Source organism: Platichthys flesus, chromosome 9 (genome assembly GCF_949316205.1).
Source record: "Platichthys flesus chromosome 9, fPlaFle2.1, whole genome shotgun sequence".
Classification (NCBI taxonomy): Eukaryota; Metazoa; Chordata; class Actinopteri; order Pleuronectiformes; family Pleuronectidae; genus Platichthys; species Platichthys flesus.
This window is the reverse complement of record NC_084953.1, coordinates 2440429-2463539: the sequence shown is the minus strand read 5'-3', so window position 1 is coordinate 2463539 and position 23111 is coordinate 2440429. Positions and strand designations below refer to the sequence as shown.

General features: G+C 41.3%; 3 protein-coding genes across 4 annotated transcripts; 1 reads left to right on the top strand and 2 right to left on the bottom strand.

Moving 5' to 3' along the window:
- The first annotated feature begins 582 nt into the window (after window positions 1-582).
- On the top strand, window positions 583-6587 carry bmb (brambleberry). Its single transcript, XM_062395097.1, has 13 exons — window positions 583-724; window positions 1743-1984; window positions 2576-2704; window positions 2777-2962; window positions 3044-3266; window positions 3403-3519; window positions 3610-3789; window positions 4122-4328; window positions 4421-4565; window positions 5063-5124; window positions 5217-5338; window positions 5427-5548; window positions 6235-6587. Exons 2-13 carry the CDS (start codon window positions 1745-1747, stop codon window positions 6362-6364), a joined length of 1863 nt encoding a protein of 620 aa, XP_062251081.1. The 5' UTR covers window positions 583-724; window positions 1743-1744; the 3' UTR covers window positions 6365-6587.
- A 354-nt stretch (window positions 6588-6941) lies between these two features.
- LOC133960473 (GDP-L-fucose synthase-like) lies at window positions 6942-13819 on the bottom strand. 2 transcript variants are annotated; one of them, XM_062395101.1, is made up of 10 exons: window positions 13730-13819; window positions 10699-10844; window positions 9861-9975; window positions 9595-9723; window positions 9437-9510; window positions 8693-8826; window positions 8241-8372; window positions 8077-8156; window positions 7447-7546; window positions 6942-7347 (listed from the first exon to the last, which is right to left on the bottom strand). In XM_062395101.1, exons 2-10 carry the CDS (start codon window positions 10830-10832, stop codon window positions 7292-7294), a joined length of 954 nt encoding a protein of 317 aa, XP_062251085.1. In that variant the 5' UTR covers window positions 10833-10844; window positions 13730-13819; the 3' UTR covers window positions 6942-7291. The 2 variants fall into 2 exon arrangements, with proteins under 2 accessions (XP_062251085.1, XP_062251086.1); XM_062395102.1 differs by lacking the exons at window positions 9437-9510; window positions 13730-13819 and having other exon boundaries at window positions 8241-8370; window positions 8707-8826.
- On the bottom strand, window positions 12888-22504 carry LOC133960475 (leukocyte elastase inhibitor-like). The gene is made up of 8 exons (XM_062395103.1): window positions 22467-22504; window positions 22027-22211; window positions 21491-21628; window positions 21286-21403; window positions 21062-21204; window positions 20776-20943; window positions 19957-20306; window positions 12888-13655 (listed from the first exon to the last, which is right to left on the bottom strand). The coding sequence occupies exons 2-8, from the start codon at window positions 22189-22191 to the stop codon at window positions 13601-13603; spliced, it is 1137 nt and encodes a 378-aa protein (XP_062251087.1). The 5' UTR covers window positions 22192-22211; window positions 22467-22504; the 3' UTR covers window positions 12888-13600.
- Window positions 22505-23111: the final 607 nt, after the last annotated feature.

Genomic DNA, 23111 nt, shown 5'->3' with positions numbered 1-23111 from the left:
AACACAAAGTCACAACAACATGCAATTTCAGGAACATGCAGCGAGGAGACAAAACGGAAGTGTCACATGAGGTGATGAGCCTGTCAGTAGTTCCATCACCACTGACCTGTAGCACAATGCAAACAACTACAGCCACATAACCTCCAGGGGGCGCTAGGCGAGGTACTCCACAATTAATGGGGGTCCAAAATAAATAACTTTAATTTTCATCACCAAAATAACATTTGCAGTTCTATATATGTTTATGTTTATTATCCTGTTTACATTTTGTTCTTTGTTTATTTTTAGTTAATACTTTAGATTAGTTTGATGTTTAACCTCCAGATGCATACTGTGAATTAAATAATGTCAAATTGCACACAACAAATAAGAATAAATATTAAACCTTCAAGATAAAATGAATTTTATACTTTCTACTCTGAAACATCCGAGGAGTACTTGAAAGCAGCATCATTAAACACCAGTGGGTTGGTTGTTTTATTCTACTTTCCCACTCAAACCAGGTGGGCGGTGCCTTCCCCATCTTTCTCACCAGCACGGCTCCTGCACCGCCCCTCTTTCTATCATCTTGGACTTAAATCAAACACATCCGTTACCAGGTGATTAGTGCGGAGTGTGTGTGGACAAAAATCAATCATGAGTCATTTCAATCAGCTGTGAGTGTGTGTGTCTGTGTGTGTGAGACCTGCTTCACACTCGGTGCACATCGACCTGCAAACCACAGGTACAGGTTTTTTAGTAATAATCTTATTTGATGCTTTTAATCCACTGTGCAGATAAATTGTATGAGTTGCTGTACGTGCACATTATGCACAATTGTGTTGCTGAGCGCTTTAAAAGTGTTAAAAATGTGATTTCTTATAGTTTCCTGTTTGCTGTGGTGCTCTGCAGAAGAAACAGTCCAAACCTCCTGTGTTTTACATTTTTCCTGCTTTAACTGGAAACTAAATCATGTTCATATCTTTCTAATTTGCTTGTTTTGCCACCAAAAAGCTCGTTTTGTTACATTTTTCAATATTAATCAAAGTTAATAATTGTGTAGATAGTGAATTCCTTCATTTTCAATAGAAACACTGTGCATGGTGTGAGCAGAAGAGCAGACATGCCTGGACAAGCCTCAGTGTTGACTCCATTCAAATGCATGAATCAATTAATGAATTATGTTTTTATAATGGATTTATAGTCTCTGCAGGGAACAACACATTAAAATCCACATGCACCAGATTTAAAATCCTGCATATACATTTTAAAATCTATAAATCCAAACACACACACACACACACACACACGCACACAGGGTCTGGAAATGGAGCCATCTAGTGGTGGTTCCTCTGAAGTGTGTAAAAGCATATTTTGGAGATCAAAAAAGAACATGTGTTAAAATCAACACTTTCCTACCATAGATTCCAGATGTTTTGGAAGTTGTGGATGATTTTATTTAAAATTCTCATCTCATGCGTTTGGAAAAATTAGAAAAATACAGTTCCTGTTTTTGGGATTTGTAAAGTGCACCAAAAACTGGACTATAAGGCTTTAATGTGATTTATCTCTGTATGTTTCCCTCTGAATGTGAGTAATACAGCTCCACACTTAACTATTACATTATTCTTTAATATAAAAACGCAACATAAGCATAACAGAGGAAAAAAGGTGAATTTAACCTTTTTCAAAACTTCAAAATTCTTTACCACCCAGATTGAAGTTTTTAACCCTTCACTTCAACATGTGTTCTTGTTTTCCAGACATGGATCGACCCCTGCTCCTCCTGCTCCTCCTCACCTGTCAGTGTGTGGCCGTCAGTGGACTGTTTGAGTGGCTGAGTCGGACGGAGGCTCCTCCAGCTCCACCTCCTCCACCAGGCGCCGCTGCAGCTCCAGCTCTTCTGGCAAAGGACGCTCAGTTTGAGATGACCACTGGCGACGAGAAGTTTTTGTCCGAGGCGAAGCAGATGGAGCTCAGCCCGTTGGACAGCTGTCATTACAAGGTCGAAACAAACCTTCACAGTCTAGACACTTTCGTTATTGATTCATCTGCCAAGCGCTTTTTGTTTGAGCTTCTCCCTGTAAAAATTTCGAGTTAAAATAAAATCCTGATTCCGTTTAATTCATTGACAAAAATGTTATTCCGGCCTTTAAGTCAAAATTGTATCGTAAATGTCGGACTATGAATAAATGAAAACATGAATACAACTGACTATATAGAACTTGAATTAAGAAAATAAACTTTCTTTGTTATGTAATGTATAAACATAAATTCGAATCTTCTCTGCATTGTTTATTTCATGAACTAAAACTTTTCATATTGCTATACCTAACCATTGACACCAATATGTCCGGGAATATTTAGCCTTAGTCTACAGGCTAAATATTGGCCCAAATCTCAAATCTATTTAATTTACCATGAAAGAAAATCCTCACACTGTAAAGGCTGCCACTAAAGACTTTTTAAAACCCGAATATCAATATATCTGACAACATATTTCCTTGTGACCTTCTAACACACAGATGTGAATGATGGGAAAAGCTTTAGAACAAACTGGAAATGGAATGACACTGGTTTTGCTCCTGTCTCCCAGGTGGTCGCCCGGCTGAGGTCGAGCTGTGAGAGCCTCTCCGAGGAGCAGCTGGCGAAGCTCGGCGTGGTTCTGTTCAACTGTCAGGCCGAGAGCGAGGGCCGGCAGACCTACCCCTGCACAGAGGAAATGGTAAACGCACACACACACTTATTCTACATCATTTCCTGTAGTACATTGAATAATTTCCCTCTGGTGTTTCAGTCTATTAAAGGGTGCACGGCGGACATGGACTCGGACACGTGGAACGCTTATCACATCGTGAGCAACCGAGCTCGCTCCGTCTGCTACGCAACTCGCCAGCAGCTGTTCCGACGCCGAGCGGAGCACACGGTCAACGCTCTCATCTCCACGGCCACCAGTCAGCTGGACGCCATGAAGGACCTGAAGGTGGAGTTGGGTTTATCTTCTAGCTTCGCAGCTTCCCCTGTGCAGCAGTGTGTCATGTGATCTGTGATGGTGGTTGCACAGGAGGGCCAGTCGGAGCTGCGGGAGCTGACGGCGGCCTCCCTGGACAAGCTGCTGCAGGGCCACAGCTCTCTGCAGGTCCAGCAGGGGAAACTGCACGAAGGTCAGGGCCAGATGGAGAGTTCTCTGAAGAGCAACCTGGAGCGTCTGGGTCAGGAGAAAGCTCTCATCGCCTCTGGACAGGAGCTGGTGGCTCAGCTCATCCAGGGCATCACCACCAGGATGGGTCAGTGCTTCTATGGAATTCCTTAGAGGAAATCGTTCAAAAAACTCTTTTCTTGTGTTTAACCTTTTTTAAAATGATTTCTGCAGCATTTGTTATTTCTGTATAAGTGCTTCCTCAACCATCTCCATCCTTTTAGAGAACGTGAGTGAACATCTGCAGGTCCAAGGCTCCGAGGTGCAGGACAGCCACAAGGCCATCGTCAGAGACCTGGCAGACGTCCGACACCAAGCTCAGGACATCTACGAGAAAATTGGTAATAAAACCAGGAACTCATTCTGAAGTCATCACGTGATTTCTGCATGTGTAATTTACATCCGTCCTGTTTGTTTGTGTTGTTGCTCAGACCACAGTATGCTGGAGTTCCTGCAGTACCAGGACCAGACCTCCCAGTACTACAGCGACCTGATGGACAAACTGGAGCGTATGAACAGCACGCTGGGCTTCATGCTGCACTACATCGATAACATGCAGAGTCGGATAGAGGAGCGGCTGCACGTGATCCAGGGCTACCTCGGCTGGGCAGGTGAGACCGACCCACGTCGTCTGTGCACCTGCTCAGGGCTCAGACATTTAGATTTGTAATATAACAGTTAATGCATAACGCAGCATTTACAGAAATCCACTGTGTGGTCCTTTAGCAAACCAAAAAAGGTATTGTGCAGTATGAAAGATGGATATTTACAATTTGATGTATGTACAGTACGACTGGCATTGATCACGGAAAGTGCAAAAACAAATTCAGAAAAATGGCGAAAGGGAATCAATGAATGTCTTGATCATTTTGTCCTGAATTCACCGAAATACGATGATTTACTTTTTATTCCTCGTGGATCAGTGAGTGTTTCTCTCGTGCAGGTCTGAGTTTGACGGCCATGTGGACGTGCATTGCACACTCGGGCTACTTCGTCATGTCTGCCGTCCTCCTGACGTTCCTGCGGTGTCCCGGTTTCTCTCGAGCGATGCTGCTGCTCACCGTCCCTCTGAACGCCGTGGCCGAGGTCAACCAGCAGCCAGCGCTGGACCTCGGCAGCCTCACCCTGCTGCTGCTCACTGTGTCTCTGGGTACAGACTGAAAAACCTGCCAGCAAGACGAACCGAACGGCTCCTGTGTTTTGCGTGAATGTGCTGATCACGTGTGTCTTTCACGTGTGCAGGTCACTGGTTTGTGAAGCAGCTGTGGTCGAGCCTCAGTGGGAGGTCGGCTGTCCCGCTGCCTCCGGCCCCGTGTGACGTCGTGGAACCACAGAAGCACCAAGTTCCAGCAGGTCACTCGTATCCGGCATCGTCTACACCTCAGAAGTGAGTCCACAGCTCACAACAACTGACATTTGTTTTCCTGATGGTTATGTCGATTAAAAAAACACCTGGTATAATGTGACCGATCCCAAATGGGACATTTTCAAAACATCTCAACTTGTAAAATCAAATGTCCAGAACCAAAAGTACTTTGATCACCTTGATATAATCAGAAAAATTACATTGAAGAATTTAGTTGTTTGTTCGTCAGCAGAATTACAAACACTTTACTTGTAGAGCACCTTTCATACAAGAAATGCAAATAGTTTATAAATATGTTTAAATGTAGTAAGATAACAGATTTTAATAAAACATGTTAAAATGACATTTAAAAGAAGTTAAATTAAATATAACAGAAAAGAAAGAAAGATCTGCATCTTTCAACACTTCAAGTTCCTTAATGGAGGTGATTGAAATGTGCAGCAGTAGAAGAGATTTGTGTTGTTATTTCTTTGTAGTCCCTCAATTTGATGCCGTGAGTTTTGTTCTTTAATCCTCAGAGATGAAATGGTCGGTTTGCTGGAGCCAGACGACCTCCTGCACCAGGACAGTTTCTTGTCAGGTCAGATTAAATGTATATCACACCTTATCAGATTTGTGGAATATTAAAGAAACAATTCCTTTGGCGTTTTCGTGACTGTTTGCTGTGTGCAGGTGACCTGGGGCTGTCAGTGGTGTCTCCTCCTCGCAGGAAGCCGATGCTCGAAACCCGGTTCATGCATATAAAAGGCACGTCCCTTCACTCCACTCCCAGACTGATGGAACATGTTTCTGCGGTAGGAAAGTCACTCCCTGTCGCAGGCTTCTCACGCTATGAGAACAATTGAGATTATGTTGTGATAAATATATATTTACGCTGCTTAGGCCCTGGTTGACGACATACCAGTGAGGATCCTGGGAGGAGTTTTTGACGCAGTGAACGACTCACGTGATTTGTTGAATGACTCTCGATGTGCCAGTCCAGCTCCGTCACTAGTTAGCAACAGGTTGGTGTTTTATGTTTTCTTCACACTGGAGCCTGACGGATCTATCGATGGCAGAAGTCAGTCTGAATCAAAAGGGCCGGACACCTCTACCTTTTATTTGAAAAGGTATTTTACAGAATAATGTTATTCTGTAAATGTTAAAGTTATTTATAATAAAGTTGTTGTTTAAACTGTAAAATATCAAGCAAAAGTTTATAGATGTTTGATGGCTTCTGCACACTAGAGCGGCGGTATTCAACAGGGGGGCCGCGACCCCTAGGGGGTCCGCACTGTACTGCAGGGGAGTCGCAACATTTGGTTGATTAGACTAATTTTTCGAATATTTTTTTTTAAACCAATTTTTTCAAGACAATATCGTTCAGTCAGCAATGCACACACTGCAGCTCCTATGCCATGTATGTTTAAAATAAAAACATGAATTTATGAAACTGTGTATTATTTGAATAGCTTAGTATTGAATGCACAATAACAGGGTAGCTATGTTTGAGGTCCCTGCTCAATCTCCATCAGAGATGAAAAATGTTGAAGACCTCTGCACTAGAGGATAATTGGATCAGAAGAATCAATCAATCTTTAGTCTTCAGATGTGACTGTGCTCTAATGACTAAAAATTGGTCATAACTTTCTCATCTGATAAAAGTTCCACACATTAAACTGATCATGAACTTCTCCTGTCCCTGTGGCAGCTCTGCGTCCGGCCGTCAGCTGTGCAATGGGATCACTAAGACGGGGAAGGCCTGTAAGAAGAGAGCCGTGCTGGGACTGGACTTCTGCAGAGTCCATGACGGAGGCCACGCCTCCTGGACTCAATCCTGAAAATACTCCACTTCCTCCTCAGCATGAATTTCATTGGTGGACAGACGGCCCTGCAAAATACCAATGAGCATAACTGTGTCCTATGTAGTTGCATTCAATTTGCTAAGCAGGAAATAGTAACTTGTTTTAGAAAATGTACTTTATTATTTACACTTTTTAATGTTCATTTTTAAGTTAATAAATTATTTCTTAACCCTTGAATAAGTCTGTAATCTGGTCTGTGTCTTGCGACAGCCGCTCTATTTGCGCTGCTGGATTCGATCATGGAATTGATCTTCCATTTGAGATATGAAAACCAACTTCTAGCCTCAGCTCAGCTACAAGTGAAATCGTTGCTTCAGCTCCTTCCTAGAGAGAGAAGGCTGTTGTGCCTTAAAACATGCAATAGGGAAAAAGGTATCAAGTAATAGGCTACAATAGAATAATTCCAATGGGGAATAAGGGATGAAATCATAACTGGATTAGAGAGGATGATTGAGAACAATCTGCCTAGTGTAAGACCCGCTCTACCTCCTAAGCCACAGCAGCTCAATGTCATGAAGCTCTTAACATTCACACCGGACACTTGAAGGCTTGATCATTGATAACAAATTTATTTTCCTCAGTCCAAACATTAAAAATCACTGCAACCTATACATATATTTAAATAAAGAAATTAAAAAATTTCCAAACCACTTTCCAATAAAATGACACACCTCATAAGTAAATAGCTACACACTGGTAGTAGAATGTGTAAAGTTACCCAGTACTGTGGTTCAGACATGTACTCAAGACTAGTTACTCAATCCAAAGACCTCATCTATATATAGAAGAGTGTGACGGATCCGTGTTAAAGGTGTTTGCAGTACAAAGCCTACAATAAAAAAAACAGCAGATTAACGCCTCTTCCTCTTCTCTTCCCCGTCAGTGGAGGACAGAAGACATTTCTCACTTGCGGGCGGTGTCGTAATTGGCAACGAACCAATCGCAGGTTTCCTTTATGGCTGTAAGTGACAAGATGAATGAGAGGAGACAAAGAACAGATGACAATCAAGCAGCATGTACCAACAAACAAACAAAACCATTTGAGGAACTGCTCCCACCTTGTTTGAAGGGCGTGAATTTGAAGTCTGGCTGGTAGCGCTTCAGCTTTGCATTGCTGGCAGTCTTTTTGAACTGGCCGTCGGATCTACTGGTGTCGTACTATCACATCAAGGTTAAGGAAACAGGATTGAATCTGGATACATCTTATATCAAAGTCAATTTTATACAAATTTCATACGTTAACAGTGTCAAACATTTTCCAAAATAAAAAACGAAATGTTATGGGATTGCCTTCTTTGATCACTTTAACTTTCTGAATAGCTGGTTGAGATTTGTAGATGACTGAACAACACAAAGCTATTGATCCATCAAATTGGACATCACAGAACTTAAACTTGCACCAACTATAATAAGGGATTTTCATTTTTCACTCCTCACCCTGAGCGTCTGTTCTCTGTTACTCTGGTGAGTGGGTTTGATCTCCTATGAAAAGGACTGACAGTTCTTAAAAACCAGAGTTTATCTCAAATATTCGGCAGGAAGATTTGAAACATGAAGGATTCTAAACAGATTTTGGTGGATTTGTTACAGTGGCAGTTCAGCCACAAATCAGTCCAGAGTCCAGACTAATGTAAAAACAACAGATTCAGGTTGAACAGCTTTGGGTGAACTTGTGATTTAAAGGATACTTGAACTTCTCCTTCAAAGCCCATCGCCTGGATGACTTCATCTGCTGCTTCCTTGATGGACACTTCGTCTTCCTCTCCAACTGCGACCGACAGACACAACACAGTGACTAAACTTCACAGCTTCAACATCAGCATCTTCCAACGTGTCCTGTGTGACGACTTACCAGAGAGGATGATTGGGTCGAACTCTGGGTAATCGCACAGGACCCACAGGAAGAGACGAGCCAAGTCCAAAGAGTAGATGAACTGTCTTCTGGGTTTGCCAGAGCCCCAGACCACGAAGGGTTGACCCTCCTCTAATGAGCAAAATGTAAGAGTTAAGTGAATCTACGGACTATTCTTTATACCTGCCTATAGGGATACACCAGATAAATACAATGTTATCAATAAAATGGGAAATAAATGCAATAAACATGATGCTCAGCATTGAAATTCTAACATTGTAAAATACACAAACCTAAAAGCTCATCTAAATAATCACGAGCTGGTTACATATCCTGTGCCAAATTTTTAATATTTATTCAAGAGGCATTTTTAAAAACAAAGGAAGAGAGTCCATTCTATTCTTTGTTGTCAGTCTTTATAAACAGTCTATGTGCATGAGACTGTGACTTACTTTTAGCAAGGTACGCTTTGTGGATGAGACCTGGCAGCACGTGACCGTCTTCCATGTTGAAGTTGTCGTGAGGACCAAACACATTTGTGGGGATCACGGCGGTGTAGGCGCGTCCGTGCTCCTTGAAATACGCCCTGGAAGACACATGCACACATTTAGCCCACTTTGTCCTTCAGTGGACCACATCATGGAAACATTTCTATAATCAAATCTTATGAAAGCATCATCTCTCGGTGGTCGAAAAAAAACGAGTGCTTTGCATGATAATTTGCATAGAGACAAGGTGACAAACAACCATTCACACCTACAGGCATTTTTCAGTCTCCAGCTACACAACTTGCATTGTGTCATTGGAATCAAGAGTATGTGGAGAAAACAGGCACAGGGGAGAAGATCCACACAGAGAAGCAAGCAGCCCAGAACTAGATGTTACTGATAAATTTTGTTCACATTTCCACAAATGTGTTTGTAAGGTCACTGTGACCTTGACCTTTGACCCCAATATTCAAATTGTTTCATCCATGAGCTCAAGTGAAAGTTTGCTCATAATTCGAGAGGATTTCCTAGGGGGTGTTGCTGAGATATCGTGTTCACAAGGCGACCCCAAAATCGAATCACTTGAACCAAATTTGTAAGAAATTCCGTCAAAGCATTTTTGAGATTTTGTTTTTATAAAAAAGGGATGGACGGACGATCCGTAAACATGATGCCTCCATCCACCGGCTGTCACCGGAGTTCACGTACCTGTTGTGAATATCAAGCATTCTCTTTGCATAGGAGTAACCAAAGTTGGACTCATGAGGTGGACCATTATGGATCTGGTACAAAGAAAATAAAGAAAGGTTAGTGAGCATGTTCAAAACACAAAGGTAGGGTGCAGTCTGACTCCAACAGCCTCTTACCATGGTCTCATCGATAGGATAGGTGGTCTTATCTGGAAAGATGCAGGTGGATAGGCAGGACACCACCTTCACAACACCCAGTTCATGGGCTACAAGCAGCACGTTGTCATTGATGTGGATGTTGATCCTCTAGAGAGAGCAGACATCAGTGTCAAATCTGAAAGTAACTGATTACTGGATAACCATATCACATATTTACCACCAACACGCCTCGGTAACACAGAGAATTTAATGGTCGTGAAAGCAGAAGAGGAACTTCCTCATACCCAAAAGTCCAGGTTGGAGTTCATGTTCCTGTAAAGACCTCCAACCAGAGCAGCCAGGTGGATGACATGGGTTGGCCGATGCTTTTCAAACAACGCCCGTGTCTCTTCAATGTTCCTGAGTAGAGTTAAGTAATGTTCAGGTGAGGTACAGTAAGATGAGGTGAGGTGAGGTACAGTAAGAATAGGTGAAGTACAGTAAGATGAGGTACAGTAAGATGAGGTGAGGTACATTAATATGTGAGATACAGTAAGATGAGGTGAGGTACAGTAAGGTGAGGTGAGGTGAGGTACGGTAAGATTAGTTGAGGTACAGTAAGGTGAGGTACAGTAAGATGAGGTGAGGCACAGTAGGATGAGGTACAGTAAGATGAGGTGAGGTACAGTAAGATGAGGTGAGGTGAGGTACGGTAAGATTAGGTGAGGTACAGTAAGGTGAGGTACAGTAAGATGAGGTGAGGCACAGTAAGATGAGGTACAGTAAGATAAGGTGAGGTACAGTAAGATGAGGTGAGGTACAGTAAGGTGAGGTAGAGTAAGATGAGGTGAGGTACAGTAAGGTGAGGTACAGTAAGAGGATGTGAAGTACAGTAAGGAGAGGTGAGGCACAGCAAGGTGCGGTGAGGTACAGTAAGATGAGGTACAGTAAGATTAGGTGAGGTAAAGTAAGATGAGGTGAGGTACAGTAAGATGAGGTGCGGTACAGTAAGATGAGGTAAGGTACAGTAAGGTGAGGCAATGTACAGTAAGGTGAGGTAAGGTACAGTAAGGTGAGGTAAGGTACAGTAAGGTGAGGTGAGGTAAGGTACAGTAAGGTTTGGTACAGAGGCATGAGTCTCACATGAGGTCGGCGTCTTTGGACGAGAGGAATATCCATTCTTCCCCCTCCTTGTCTCCTCGCTCCTCTTTGACCACATGCTGTATGGCCCTGCCCACCAGGCCAGACCCCCCAGTCACCAAAACCTTCATTGACATGGCGCGATTCACCTGGACACAAATGGAACAAAGAACCCTTTAGTGACATACAAGACGAGACACAGTTATCAGAGAGCTAACCCGGATTATCCAGGTTACAAAAAGGTATTAAAGGGGACATATTATGCCCCTTTCACCACAGTTGATATGATTCCTTGGTGTCTTAATGAAATGTCTGTAACATATTTTGGTCAAAATACCACAAGGATCATTTAAAACAGTACCTTTTTAGCCTGTCTAAAACAACCCTTCTCAGATGGACCTGTTTTGAGGGTCCCTTGTTAATGCGGCCACTTAAATGTCTGACGGGTAGCAGCAGCGAGCTAACGCTAGCCGGGCTCCACCAGTGGTCGTAATCCCATTCAACGCACTCTAGCGTATCGTTTCTGAAATAGAGGAACCACAACAAATCGCGGGAGTTGTTTTATTCCAGAGTTTTTGAGAAGGTAGACATGCCAGATACCCAAATTAACGTGTAGAAGCACTACACAAGTGGAATTTTCATAATATGTCCCCTTTAAAGGAGAAGTTATCATGAACAATCAATTCACTAAATCAATTAGTATTCAATTATAATATTCAAATCCAAAGTAACAGGGAAAAAGAGAAGATCAGAGCCCAATCCGAGCAGGTCAGACAGATTTTTGATCCACTTCATCAGGCTCCAGGGATCAGCTCATTTGCCTCTTTGTCGAGGAAGATTGTGAGAAACCAGCTGGTTCTTGGATCAACTCCCCCATATCGTTGTCAGTTTTCTTCCTCTTTTTAGCGGCTGTGGTTGAGGGGTAGAGTGGTCGTCCTCCAACCTGAAGGTTGGCAGTTCGATTCCCCAGTCTGACTGAATAGATGCACTGTATATATAATCTCTTTTCATGTATGACCATTTCTGCTGGTGTAACTGCCAAGATGACCTCTGCTGAGCTGCCACAAATGAACTAACTGTGCTCGCCTCCTCCACAAGGACCTTGTTCTTTGTCTTATCTCCTGGGATTTTACTTTTCACTCGGTTCACACACTCACATCTGCTATTGACACACAAACACACACATCAGCCCTTCAGAAAATCTGCATCAAAGCACACGCCTGCGAAGGTTTCTTTGTCATCCCCTCTGCAGAATGCTCTTCACATGCTGTATGATTGTCTGACCTTCCTTGCCGGGAATACGTTACCTAAAAGACCATAACTGTCAGATCTCTTCATTTCAGAAGCCTCACCAGGTCTAATTTCCACCACAGATTACAAGGATCTCCTTCCTTCAGTTACTGTCACTCCTCTTTCATGCAAACAGGTGTTTCCACCTCGGCCCTTCTTTCACGTTCAGGTGTAAAGGGACATTCCATCTATTTTAATTACTCCTTACAGATACACAATGGTCACATCTATTACCTCCAACTCGTCTGTGAAGTAATATTCAAATCAACTCAGATTTCAACACAGCTAAATGGAAGGATGGGACAAGGGCCAAGAGAGAAGCCATTCATCATTATCCGTAACACACAAACACACACACACACACACACACACACACAGAGCCAACAGTGGCCCAGAGCTTTAGGACTAATATATCAAACCTGTAGAACTTGTTTCCTCGTCACAAACAGACACCTGTGTTTTTAAGAAAGTGGTTTCAAATATAACTAACTTGCTTTAATGACAAACTTGTAGACACCTAAATCGAACTTCATAGTCTCCCAGACTCCTAAGTTTTCAGTTGAATGTTTTCCATTGGTTTTACTTCAACTTCAAAACTCTCAAGTTTATTAAGTTCTCATATTGTACTTGATTGGCGTCAACTGCAGTGGTGCATAACGTACTTGAAAGCCATTCTCGAGTAAAAGTACAGATATCGTACCTGAAAGTGGTAAAAGTAAAAGTCAGCAGACAGAAAATGACTTGAGTGAAAGTCTTAAAGTAGCTCATCAAAAGGATCTGGCTCATCAGGATCTGGTGTTGAAATGTACTTAATAACCAAAAGTAAAAGTACAAGTACCAAAAATTTAAAATTATAAGAGCTTTTTATATTAGGCCTAGACAGACACAAAACAACACAAAAATTGTTCTCTTCAGGATTTATTTCCACTGATAACAACAATATACATATAATGTATAATATTACAAATTCGGAACCCCAGATGCTGAGGTTCAAATAGTATTGGACTAGTGCAACTGAACTTCTAAAGACAACAAAGAGTTAACACAACAGAATAAACAAGTGCCTCTTGTGTCTGCCTAAGAACCTTAATAAACCAAAGTATAACCACTAAAACATTCTGTAGATATCACTAAACATGGACCTTTCATCAGTAGCAGGAATGATACACAATGCCCCTCATGATAACTCAGCAAAGGGAAACAAGAGCTATAGTTCATTCTATAGGAAGGGGAGTTGACACAGTTAGGAAATCAGAAGTCAGGGGACTGTTTTGTCTTCTTCTTTGTTTTTATATGTAGTTTCAGGTCATAAAACAATGGAGAGTGACACAGTGGTGAATAACAAACAGCTCAGCAACTTTTGGACCAACTTTTCTGAAGTGGGCTTTAGTCTAATTTATACTATTGCTTTTCAGTTTTTAATTCTGCTATAAACTGCATGAATACTTTCTGATTACAAACTATACTGGTTCACTTCATCATCATCATTCTGTCCTTGAATTATCGTTGGTTTATATGTTACATAATTCTGTCACAGCAGGAAATATACTGCACATTAATATATTACTTATTAGAACCATTTAAAACATATTCAGTATTGGACAGCTTCTATTGTTTACTGAGGAGACGAGAACCTGCCGAGGAAGAGGATGGACTTGGTTTTATTGTGCCTGATGAAGAAGAGGAACATAACACGGTTAAAATCCCCAACAAGTCAAATCAGATAATTATAAACGCAAAATACCTGAGAGATGAGAAGATGTGGAAGCAGAGAATGTGAACCAGGAAGTTGAGCCGTCAGGAGAGGAACACGTACACCAGTATTTATACAATGTGGGTGTGGCGCGTGACAGAGGCCACTGACTGCTTGGAACACTTTTATAGGCCAACAGTGCACCAGTGGAAAAAAACACAACCCAAAAAAATGATGATGAAATGTTTGCACCACCTCTTTGTGCGATGACTGTGACAAAGTGTAACCAGAGAGACGTTTCACATTTTAGGCAACACAGCACTTACAACGCACACCAGAGGGGAAGACATATACTTCACTATAAAATAAATGTTAACACAGAGAGGTATCAGTATGAAACCTCTCTGATCAGTATATATGATCAGTATAACGATTTGTCCATCAACACCGATGGAGCTCCCTCTATGATGGGTAAAGAACAAGGAGCCGTAACTCGAATGAGAGAGGACAATCCAGACCTCAGATCAGTGATGATCCACAGTCTGTTCTGTGCTCTACTCTCTCAGAACAGTATGCAGAGGTTATGAATACTGGGATGAAACCTGTCTCAGGGCCTCGTCATCACATCAACATCACCTCCTTCCAGAATTCCAGACGGAAGTGGGTGCAAATTCAAACGGCCGACTGCTGCACTGTGATGTCAGACTGTTGACATAACCTCACACCTAAATTACCTCAACTTCAAGCTGCAGGGCGAGATCAGCCCTGAGTGTGAGTGGGTAGCAGCTGTCCCATCTCTCCAGCAGAAGTTGGATATTTTCATTTTCGAGCAAATTCAGGGTGAGAGAGATATTTCTTGATGGTGATGGTTTTGTTGACTTCAGCCTGGAAGAGCAGGTCCTCCTTGGCTCCACATAAGTTCGCGAATCCGCATTCTCAACACTTAACATCATAAAGGACAATTACTGTTCAAGATTGACATTCTCTTACAATAACATTCCTTTTTGAGAACAACACTGAGTCGTCCAGTTCAACCTGAAGCACTTTACCTTTGTCTTTTTGTATGTTTCATCTTGGATTGTTAAAAGGAATGTAGGCCTGTATGCAAATTCCAAGACTGAATGTGTATTGCACTTTGTTCCATGTTTGACTAGAATAGGCATTGTATTTTTGCCAGTTTGTATTTTTTCCAGATTGTGTTTGATTTTGTGACAAAAGCAACCTTGTGCAATACAAATGTTAATTAACATGATTTAGTCAGAGCCGTTATTTGTATCTAATTATCCGGACCCCAGAAGAGGAGGAGGGTTGATGTCTGGTCCTCCTGGTGTATACGATTAAATCAAATCATTCAAAAGAAAATGAATTATACATTGCAGTCAAAATGAATTCAGCACTGACCGTGTGTAGGAGTTATGGTGGAAATATGAAATTTCTCATGCTTTCATAATTTGTAATGGAATAAGGTTAGGAGAAGACAAACACAGTGAGGAGCATACAGAATTTTTTATTCTCTGGGTGCCACAAACTAAATGCATTTGAATGACTATTGCACTTCAACTAGGCTGCAACGTCTCAGGAAGCTGAGGTGAGTGAAAACGGTTCCTCAGGCGTTGCTGTGGTTTGATTTATCCCTTTATTTTTACGGAAAACCATAATCTGTTGAACATTTTTTCAAAGGTCTCCTGTGAGAGAGAGGGCGGTATTGAATACCACCTGAGGGTATCTGCAGAGCTGCAGCTGAAACTAGGAGATCTGACTGTCTGCATGGACGGTGTTGTGCAATTGATACAATAAATGTGACAGCACTAAATGTTGTGCCTTTCAACATGCAATAAATTAGTTCATTACAAACAAATATTTAATATTCATTTTCAAAATATGAATATTAAATAATAACTTTAATTGATTAAAACTACCTCGGGGCACCACCCTTCAAAGGAAGGGGAAAGATAGCCAATTTATTGATTAAGTCTCATAAAAGTACTTGCTACAAATTTGGTAATCTGATTAAGTATTAAATGAATAACTATAACCAAAAATTACCATATAGATAGTTAGCAAAGTGGAAGGATATATAGAGTTCTTGACAGTGTAGAGGTTGGCAAAATTCACACCTGACACCTCAGTCAGGACTGATAAGAACCAACCACCGTGCCCACAGTTTCCTTCCCTGGCAAAGTTGATGCCACACAAACATTCAAACAACTGTATGACAAAAAAAACTGGAGTGTGACTTCACAGTCAAATAAAACAGTTTGTTTCCTGCTGATCCAGAACTGGAACAACTGGAACCTCAGTGCGTGACAACAGAAGTGACAGCAAGCAGGACACAGAAATGTGAGAACTCAATGAATGACCCAGGCACTTCTTGCTGTTAGACTTTTCATAAGTAGAAACAGAAATGTCAGGTGAGCTTTTTTGCTGTGGTGTGAATGTCTACAAATCCATCCATCTCTGGAATCACAGGATTCAGCCCATCCTGTGATCCAGCAGAGGTTGGATCACAGGATGGGCTGAAGCATGTCCAATAAGAGAGTAAGCAATAGGGGTTGGAAGGATGGGGGGGGGGGGGGGGGGGGGGTGGATCTCCAGTCTACCTGGTGAGCTGCTTGATGCCGCACTGAGCCTGAACGGGCTTCCTCAGGATCTGGCTGCTGACATTTGTTTGTATTCTCCATGGGCACTGAGGGAACACTGAGTGGGATCCCCCAGGTTGCACAGTCCAGCAATGTCCGGGCCATCCTTGTCCCTCCACGTGGAGCTCTTCTGTGAATTAATACGAGACACAGCACATGTTAACAGCCAAACAAGTGTTATGCAATATCAAGTGACAGCCTATCAAAATGTTTACTTTTGTCTTAGTCCTCCTCTAAGTCCTTCACATACCGCTAAGTATTAGTTATACCAGGGTTACACCTACTGGATTTGTTAGATTCAATTTGAACCGTGTCCAATGCCCTTTAGCAAATACTTGCACAGGGTGGTTAGGGCTTGGCACCACTGCTGTCATCTGTGGGTATAAGCCAACTTGACAGCCATTATCTCTGGGCGCATCAGCCTCAAATAAGTTTCACATCCAAATGATGACAGCAGTGGCATCATGCCATATTAAATCCATTGGTTAGTGTCTGGCTTCCTGTCAGAGGGACAGGTGATAGACGGCTATCGGTGTGACAAAGTTTAGTTCACATGCTTCGAGGTAAATAGTCCCACAACCATGTGTTCAGTCTGTCTGTGCATTATTTTTTTTCTTGGTTAAACTCAGATTTTTTTTTTTTTAAGTTTAATGTTCAAAACATTTCTCTACAACCAGGGTATCCATCTATGTGACATCCAACACTTGGGTGGGCTACTGAAAAGTTGAAATTTATTCATTAGCATCTGATAATCATGCTTGCACTACCATCTAGTGGTTATTTATACCCCACTGCACAGTGGATCACAAGTGGGTGTGGTCACAAGGAAAAAATGCATTTGTGAGGTCACATCCATTTTGTGCCAATCGACCTTTGTCACACATTTGGAAAAATCCCCTGAAAGAGGTCTTGATATAACGTGTTCAATAGAATGGGATGGACAGATATCCCAAGTAACATAATGCCCCTGAGCACTGGGAGTCATTGGTGCAGACATTATTTAAAATGCAGTAAATTAAAGCCACTATGCTAATGATTTTAAATATTTCTACCTTTAATGCCATCTAGTGGAAGTATCATGTATGACACTGTGGCAAATTGAAGGCTGTGAACACAAAAAATCTTCCATGTCGACAGGTGTGTACAGTTTTAATGAGGTGTCGGCAGCCGGCAGCTTTTCTTTCCATTTAAACAATGATGATGAGGCCGGGGTGCTGAATGCACAGGGGAGCTTGTTTATCAAGTCTTTCATGGTAGAAGGACAATGTTACAAAATGTTGTAACAAAAATGTTGTTATGTTTGTTCTGCAATTCAAAAATAAGATGGGCCGCGAAACGCAATGTTCACCCACAATAAAAATAAATACACTGTTATCCCTTTTGTACGTGTTGCATTTTGTCCCCACACACATAAGCAGAGTCCAAAACCAAGTAACACAAGCACATTCACATCACAACCCTCTCACCAATTTATTTCCACTTTCCCTTTTGACCCCGCCATTGTATCATAAAGACAAACACCATATTCATAAATTCATAATCTATTGGCATCACAAACATCATTCATTCATTTATTCAATTAAAAGCGTCACACACCAAAGACATGGTGTCATTATATTTACATTTACATTTAATGTCCATTTGATGGCGCAGTAGAGCAAATGAGGCACCATGAAGCTTCGGCCCAATTGGATGGAAAGATTTAAATCTTCATGAAGCTTCATCTCGCCACAACAAACAACAACAAACTACAACAATCAACATGTTGTGTGTGTGAACAGGGTGAGCTTCAAAATACATTTCCCCCCGTGGGCTCAGGAAAGAAATTAATCTGATTTGGAACAATATGCAGTGACATCATCTTCTCTGATTCAATGGAGAATTACAACCAAATCAGGAACATGACAACTGACACTGAAAGAAAATAAATATTTGTTTCAGACATGATGGATTGATGTAAATGAGAAAAACAAGAGAATCTCAAAACTGTGGTGAAAGAAATCCAATGAGACAAGTCATGCACGAGAGCCTGTAAGAAGAGATTAAAAACACACTTTGTGTTGGATACAGTTCAGTAGTTACTACTTTTAATTCATTTAAAAAAAAAGCTAGTTTGTTGGTTCTTTGTCAGTAATTTAAAACATGTCCCATCAGCCCTGTTTCTTGAAAAATGTCAATCTGCTCATTTTACTTTCACACCACTCCAGTAACTTTATTATTTTATTTCCTGGATCCTTTCTGCAACATATCTATTACTGAGGACAAATACACACTATAATCCTTCTGGTGCCAGACTATGCTCACAAGAGAGAGGGGATGCTTTTAGCAGAGTTTTATACAGACGTCTTCATATCTCTGGAGCTGGGACATAATGTGACTTCAGCTCATCTGGAACAAGGATCCAGAGGTGCATCAAAATAATCTGCAGTGTTGTGTTTGATTGCAGCATCGTCCATTCACAGCTTCCTTAAATGAGCCCATCACCTGAACCTGTGCTTCCACTTTTATTTAAAGTACTTAGGAAACAGTGAGTGTAGATATAGAGTCACCACTCTAGGGCCATTAAATGATAAACTATTCATCTGTATAAGAAAATTCAAAGTGTGTTTTAATATCTACATTTTGTGACCTGGTGCTGACCCCATTGTCTGTCAAAATGTTTTCTATTTGATGCCTTTTGATTTGTTTTGTGCAGTTGTATTTATTTCCAGTTTATCTACTTCTTCCATTTCCTCTATATGAGCAAATGGAGAAGTTCATTCTATAGGAAGGGGAGTTGACACAGTTAGGAAATCAGAAGTCATGGGACTGTTTTGACTTCTTCTTTGTTTTAATGTGTATTTTCAGGTCATAAAACAATGAGAGTGACAAAGTGGTGAATACCAAACAGCTCAGAAACATTTGGGCCACCTTTTCTGAAGTGGGCTTTGGTGCAATTTATACTATTGCTTTTCAGTTTTTAATTCTGCTATAAACTGCATGAATACTTTCTGATAACAAACGATGCTAGTTCACTTCTTCATCATTATACTTTCTTTGGTTTATTTGTGACGTTATTCTTTTACAGCAGGAATTATACTGCACATTAATATCTTACTTATTGTTGTGAACGATTCTGACCCGGACGATCTCCTGCTGCTTCCTCAAATGTGAAACACAAACTCCAGAAATTTTCTTTCCAAAATCAACACACAAATCATTGCTGGATTAAAAATATTCTTTATTAATTAATATCTTCCTCTTTAATTTCAGAGCAAAAGCAGAAGACAAAACCAAGCTAATTAGCATAAACCCCATAAAATAAAGCCCAGTTTTAAAGGATTAAGCCCTTTTCATTAATTAATATCTTCCTCTTTAATTTCAGTGCTAAAACAGAAGAAAAAACCAAGCTAATTAGCATAAACCCCATAAAATAAAGCCCAGTTTTAAAGGATTATGCCCTTTTCATTAATTAATATCTTCCTCTTTAATTTCAGTGCTAAAACAGAAGAAAAAACCAAGCTAATTAGCATAAATCCCCGAAAATAAAGGCCACATTTAAAGGATTAAGCCTTTATTTGAATATCTTCCTCTCCTGGTTCTGTCTACTGAGGAGACGAGAACCTGCCGTGGAAGAAGATGGCCCCGGTTTGATTGTGCCTGATGAAGAAGAGGAAAGGGTGGTCTGCTTTGAAGGGTTCCCCCTTAGAGCTCTTAGTTCCGATGGCTCCTGTGGCTGCAGCCGCCTCTATGCCCTCCTCGTTCACCTCCATGAAGGCCTTGTGTACCACCACAGACAGGAAGAGATCTCTTCCACCGTTCATTCCAGACAGGTCGGCCTTTGACAGGCAGAACACATCCGTCATGCCCAGCTCCATCAGAGGATCCTTCAGGTCGTACTCCTCCTCCAGCTTGAACTTTGGCAGGTGAACGAGGATGTCTGACTGGACGTCCATGTTTTTCCTGTCGGTCCATTCATTCAGCCTCTCCAGCGTCAGCTCCTTCTCCAGCTGGAACAGAGCAAATACATTCGATCAAGTCTCAAAAAACTAAGAAGAGGTTGTCTTGTGATTAAAAAGCTGAAACATCTGTAGCATCTTGTAGAACCTACAAGGGATATTCTCCATCTTGTTGTATGTTCCTCCCCCTAAAACCACAGTCATCGACTGAGTTGCTGTTGCCTCCTTTTAGCTAAACTTCAGTTGTTTAGTAAACACAGTGTCTGTTAAAGACAAATAACATTGCACAGGCTGGTCAGTTGTAAGATGCATATTATACACATGTAGTAGTTTTACCATTTTGGTCTCTACCAACTCTTGAGGAAAATATCTGGCTTTTTAGTGCATAGATGTTCAACTTCCTCCACCAGCTGGTCTCCATCTTTGTCTGTCTGCTGTCAGGTGCTCGACAGGGAGTGAGCAGCAGCTTTTATCTGAGCTTCTCAATATGAAAACAATCTATGGATTTAACTCTGTGTACCTTCAGCAGAGGGTCGGAGCCGTCTGTGGACTGTTCAGGCAACAGGATGAACATGCTGAGCTCTTCCTTCTCATATGGCAGCTCCAGGATCTGCAGACCGTATTCAGGGATGTGTTTGTAGGGCAGCTTCTCAATCTGGTACATCATCTGGACTGATCTGCTCTCAGTCTGACACACAGAAACAAACAACTATTAAAATGTCTATCTAGATAATAATTCCATTGGGATTAGGTTACTATCTAGTTTGAGGAGCTTAGGGACATAAATAAGCATTTTGTTTTTTTACCTGGCTGACTTTAAAGGGCATCTCTTTGGTGTTTTTTTTGTTAAAGAGGTTCTTCCAGTTTGCCTTAAAGTAGATGGCATTGACCAGGACCAGCATCGTATTTGCAGAGACCATATCCGGCTTCAGGAGATCTTTTATTTTATCTGGAATGTAAAACCTTAGAATTCAGAACAATGTAAAAAGATTTATTCCCTTTTTCATTGAATTCAGGTGTAAAGTCGTACTTTCTGTCTGCTGCTCGACCCAGGTGTTGATCTCCTTTCTGCTCGCCTCCAAGGCCCCGATGAAGTCCACAGTCTTCAGGTCGGCCTGGTAGTAGTCACGCATGGCTTCAACGAATTGCTGCAGAGATATCATCAGATATCATCTTATACTTTCAAGGAAGTAAATGAATGTTGTACCATGTTAACTGAAAAATTAAAAACTCACTTTGAGGAACTTTTCGTAATTCGCCCCATACAGACGATTGGCTGTTTTCAGATTGTATAATTTTGATGGTGAGTTGATGTCTTCGATCAGCTGCTTGAATTGGCCGTGGATGTCTTCAACCGGTTGGAATAACAGGGCCTGTGTGGAAGTTTGGATTGACACATGACATTTAATTCTCTGAATTTCCCTCGGGATTAATAAAGTATCCATCTATCTATCTATCTAATTGCTTTAATTGCACCCATTTTTAACACTGAAGTCATAAATAGATGAGACTAAAACAATATACAAGTAAGAAACTGTAAGATTTGTTCTTCTGTTCTTAAAGCAAACTGGTTTAATGAACTGAACTGAACTGTCAGATCAATGTCCTCCTGTCAGAGAGCAGCACATACTGGACCTTGTGTCAGGGGATTCATCTAGAGTCAGAAGAACAGATGGTTTAGAAACACTGTTCAGTCTGCTCCATCATAACCAACTGGTCCCACAGCTCTGACTCTCTGAATGACAGGTAACAGAGACATGGTGTGAAGTACCTTTTCCATTTGATCAGCTGTCTCTCCTCTGGCTCCCAGGTAGACCATAGCCAGAGCTGTACTGATGCTCAGCGGAGACACCAAAATATTCTCCGATGGGTTTGCATCGCTCAGATTCCAGAACAGATCTAAGGAAAAGGCATTGATTGAGCTGTTGATGTTCATGGTTGACGATGAACAGTTGCCTGTAATGAACAAAAAATGCTCATTAGACATATATTTTCAAATCTGAACAGAAATGCAACTGATTGCTGCTTGACTGTATTACAATATTTTGCAGAACAAAATGTGCCAAGACCCCAGAGACCAACCAGATGAGTTTGGATTGAACCAAACTCTATTTTGTTTGTATATAGTTCCAAATCATAACAAACATTCTCTCACAGCGCGAGAAAAATCCCCAACACATCAAATCAGATAGAATTATCTACGCAAAATACCTGAGAGACGAGAAGATGTGGAAGCAGAGAGAGTGAACCTGGAGGTTGAGTGATCAGTAGAGGAACATGTACACCAGTATATACACAGTTTATGTGTGGGTGTGACTGGGCAATAAGCCAGTGAGTGAACTGGCACCAGTGGAAAAAAATGCAACTGACACAATTCTGAGGAATTGTTTGCACAACCTCTTTGTGAGATGGCTAATGAAGCGATGATGAAGTATTTTCATTTATCTATATCACTTTTACTCAGAATCTCAGAACTTGTAATTAAATACGTTGTTGATTTTGTACAACCTGTTTTTATGCTACCCTTGTGAAGCACTTTGCAACATATGTTATGAAAATTGCTCTATGAATACAGATTATTAATATTATTAATATGACTATTCATCGTGCGTCTTTCAAATGTGAAAAACGAAGAAAGACATTCTTGTATGGAGCTTGATTCTTGCCAAAACAGAAGTACAGAATGCTTTGATTTGCCACACAAACATGCAAACAACTGTATGAAACTGTGAGTGTGACGACCGAGACTGAAATATTAACCTCCAAAGTGTCCCTTCTAGAGTTTCCTCCACAATGCATCTTTAGTCCTCCGTGTGTCACACAGGTGATGGAGGCCCATCTGAGCAGAGACCAAGC

Bases quoted from the DNA above. Each gene is read 5' to 3' on its own strand.
- bmb (XM_062395097.1), top strand. From the start codon at position 1,745: ATGGATCGACCCCTGCTCCTCCTGCTCCTCCTCACCTGTCAGTGTGTG. The intron at 4,566-5,062 runs GTGAGTCCACAG...TTTAATCCTCAG, and splicing joins GCATCGTCTACACCTCAGAA to AGATGAAATGGTCGGTTTGC. The intron at 5,125-5,216 runs GTCAGATTAAAT...TGCTGTGTGCAG, and splicing joins CCAGGACAGTTTCTTGTCAG to GTGACCTGGGGCTGTCAGTG.
- LOC133960475 (XM_062395103.1), bottom strand. From the start codon at position 22,191: ATGAACATCAACAGCTCAATCAATGCCTTTTCCTTAGATCTGTTCTGG. The intron at 21,404-21,490 runs GTGAGTTTTTAA...ATATCTCTGCAG, and splicing joins ATTACGAAAAGTTCCTCAAA to CAATTCGTTGAAGCCATGCG. The intron at 20,307-20,775 runs GTACACAGAGTT...GCTCTGTTCCAG, and splicing joins GCTCCGACCCTCTGCTGAAG to CTGGAGAAGGAGCTGACGCT.
- LOC133960473 (XM_062395101.1), bottom strand. From the start codon at position 10,832: ATGTCAATGAAGGTTTTGGTGACTGGGGGGTCTGGCCTGGTGGGCAGG. The intron at 9,976-10,698 runs GTGAGACTCATG...AACTCTACTCAG, and splicing joins TCCAAAGACGCCGACCTCAT to GAACATTGAAGAGACACGGG. The intron at 9,511-9,594 runs GTAAGAGGCTGT...TCTTTGTACCAG, and splicing joins ATCCTATCGATGAGACCATG to ATCCATAATGGTCCACCTCA.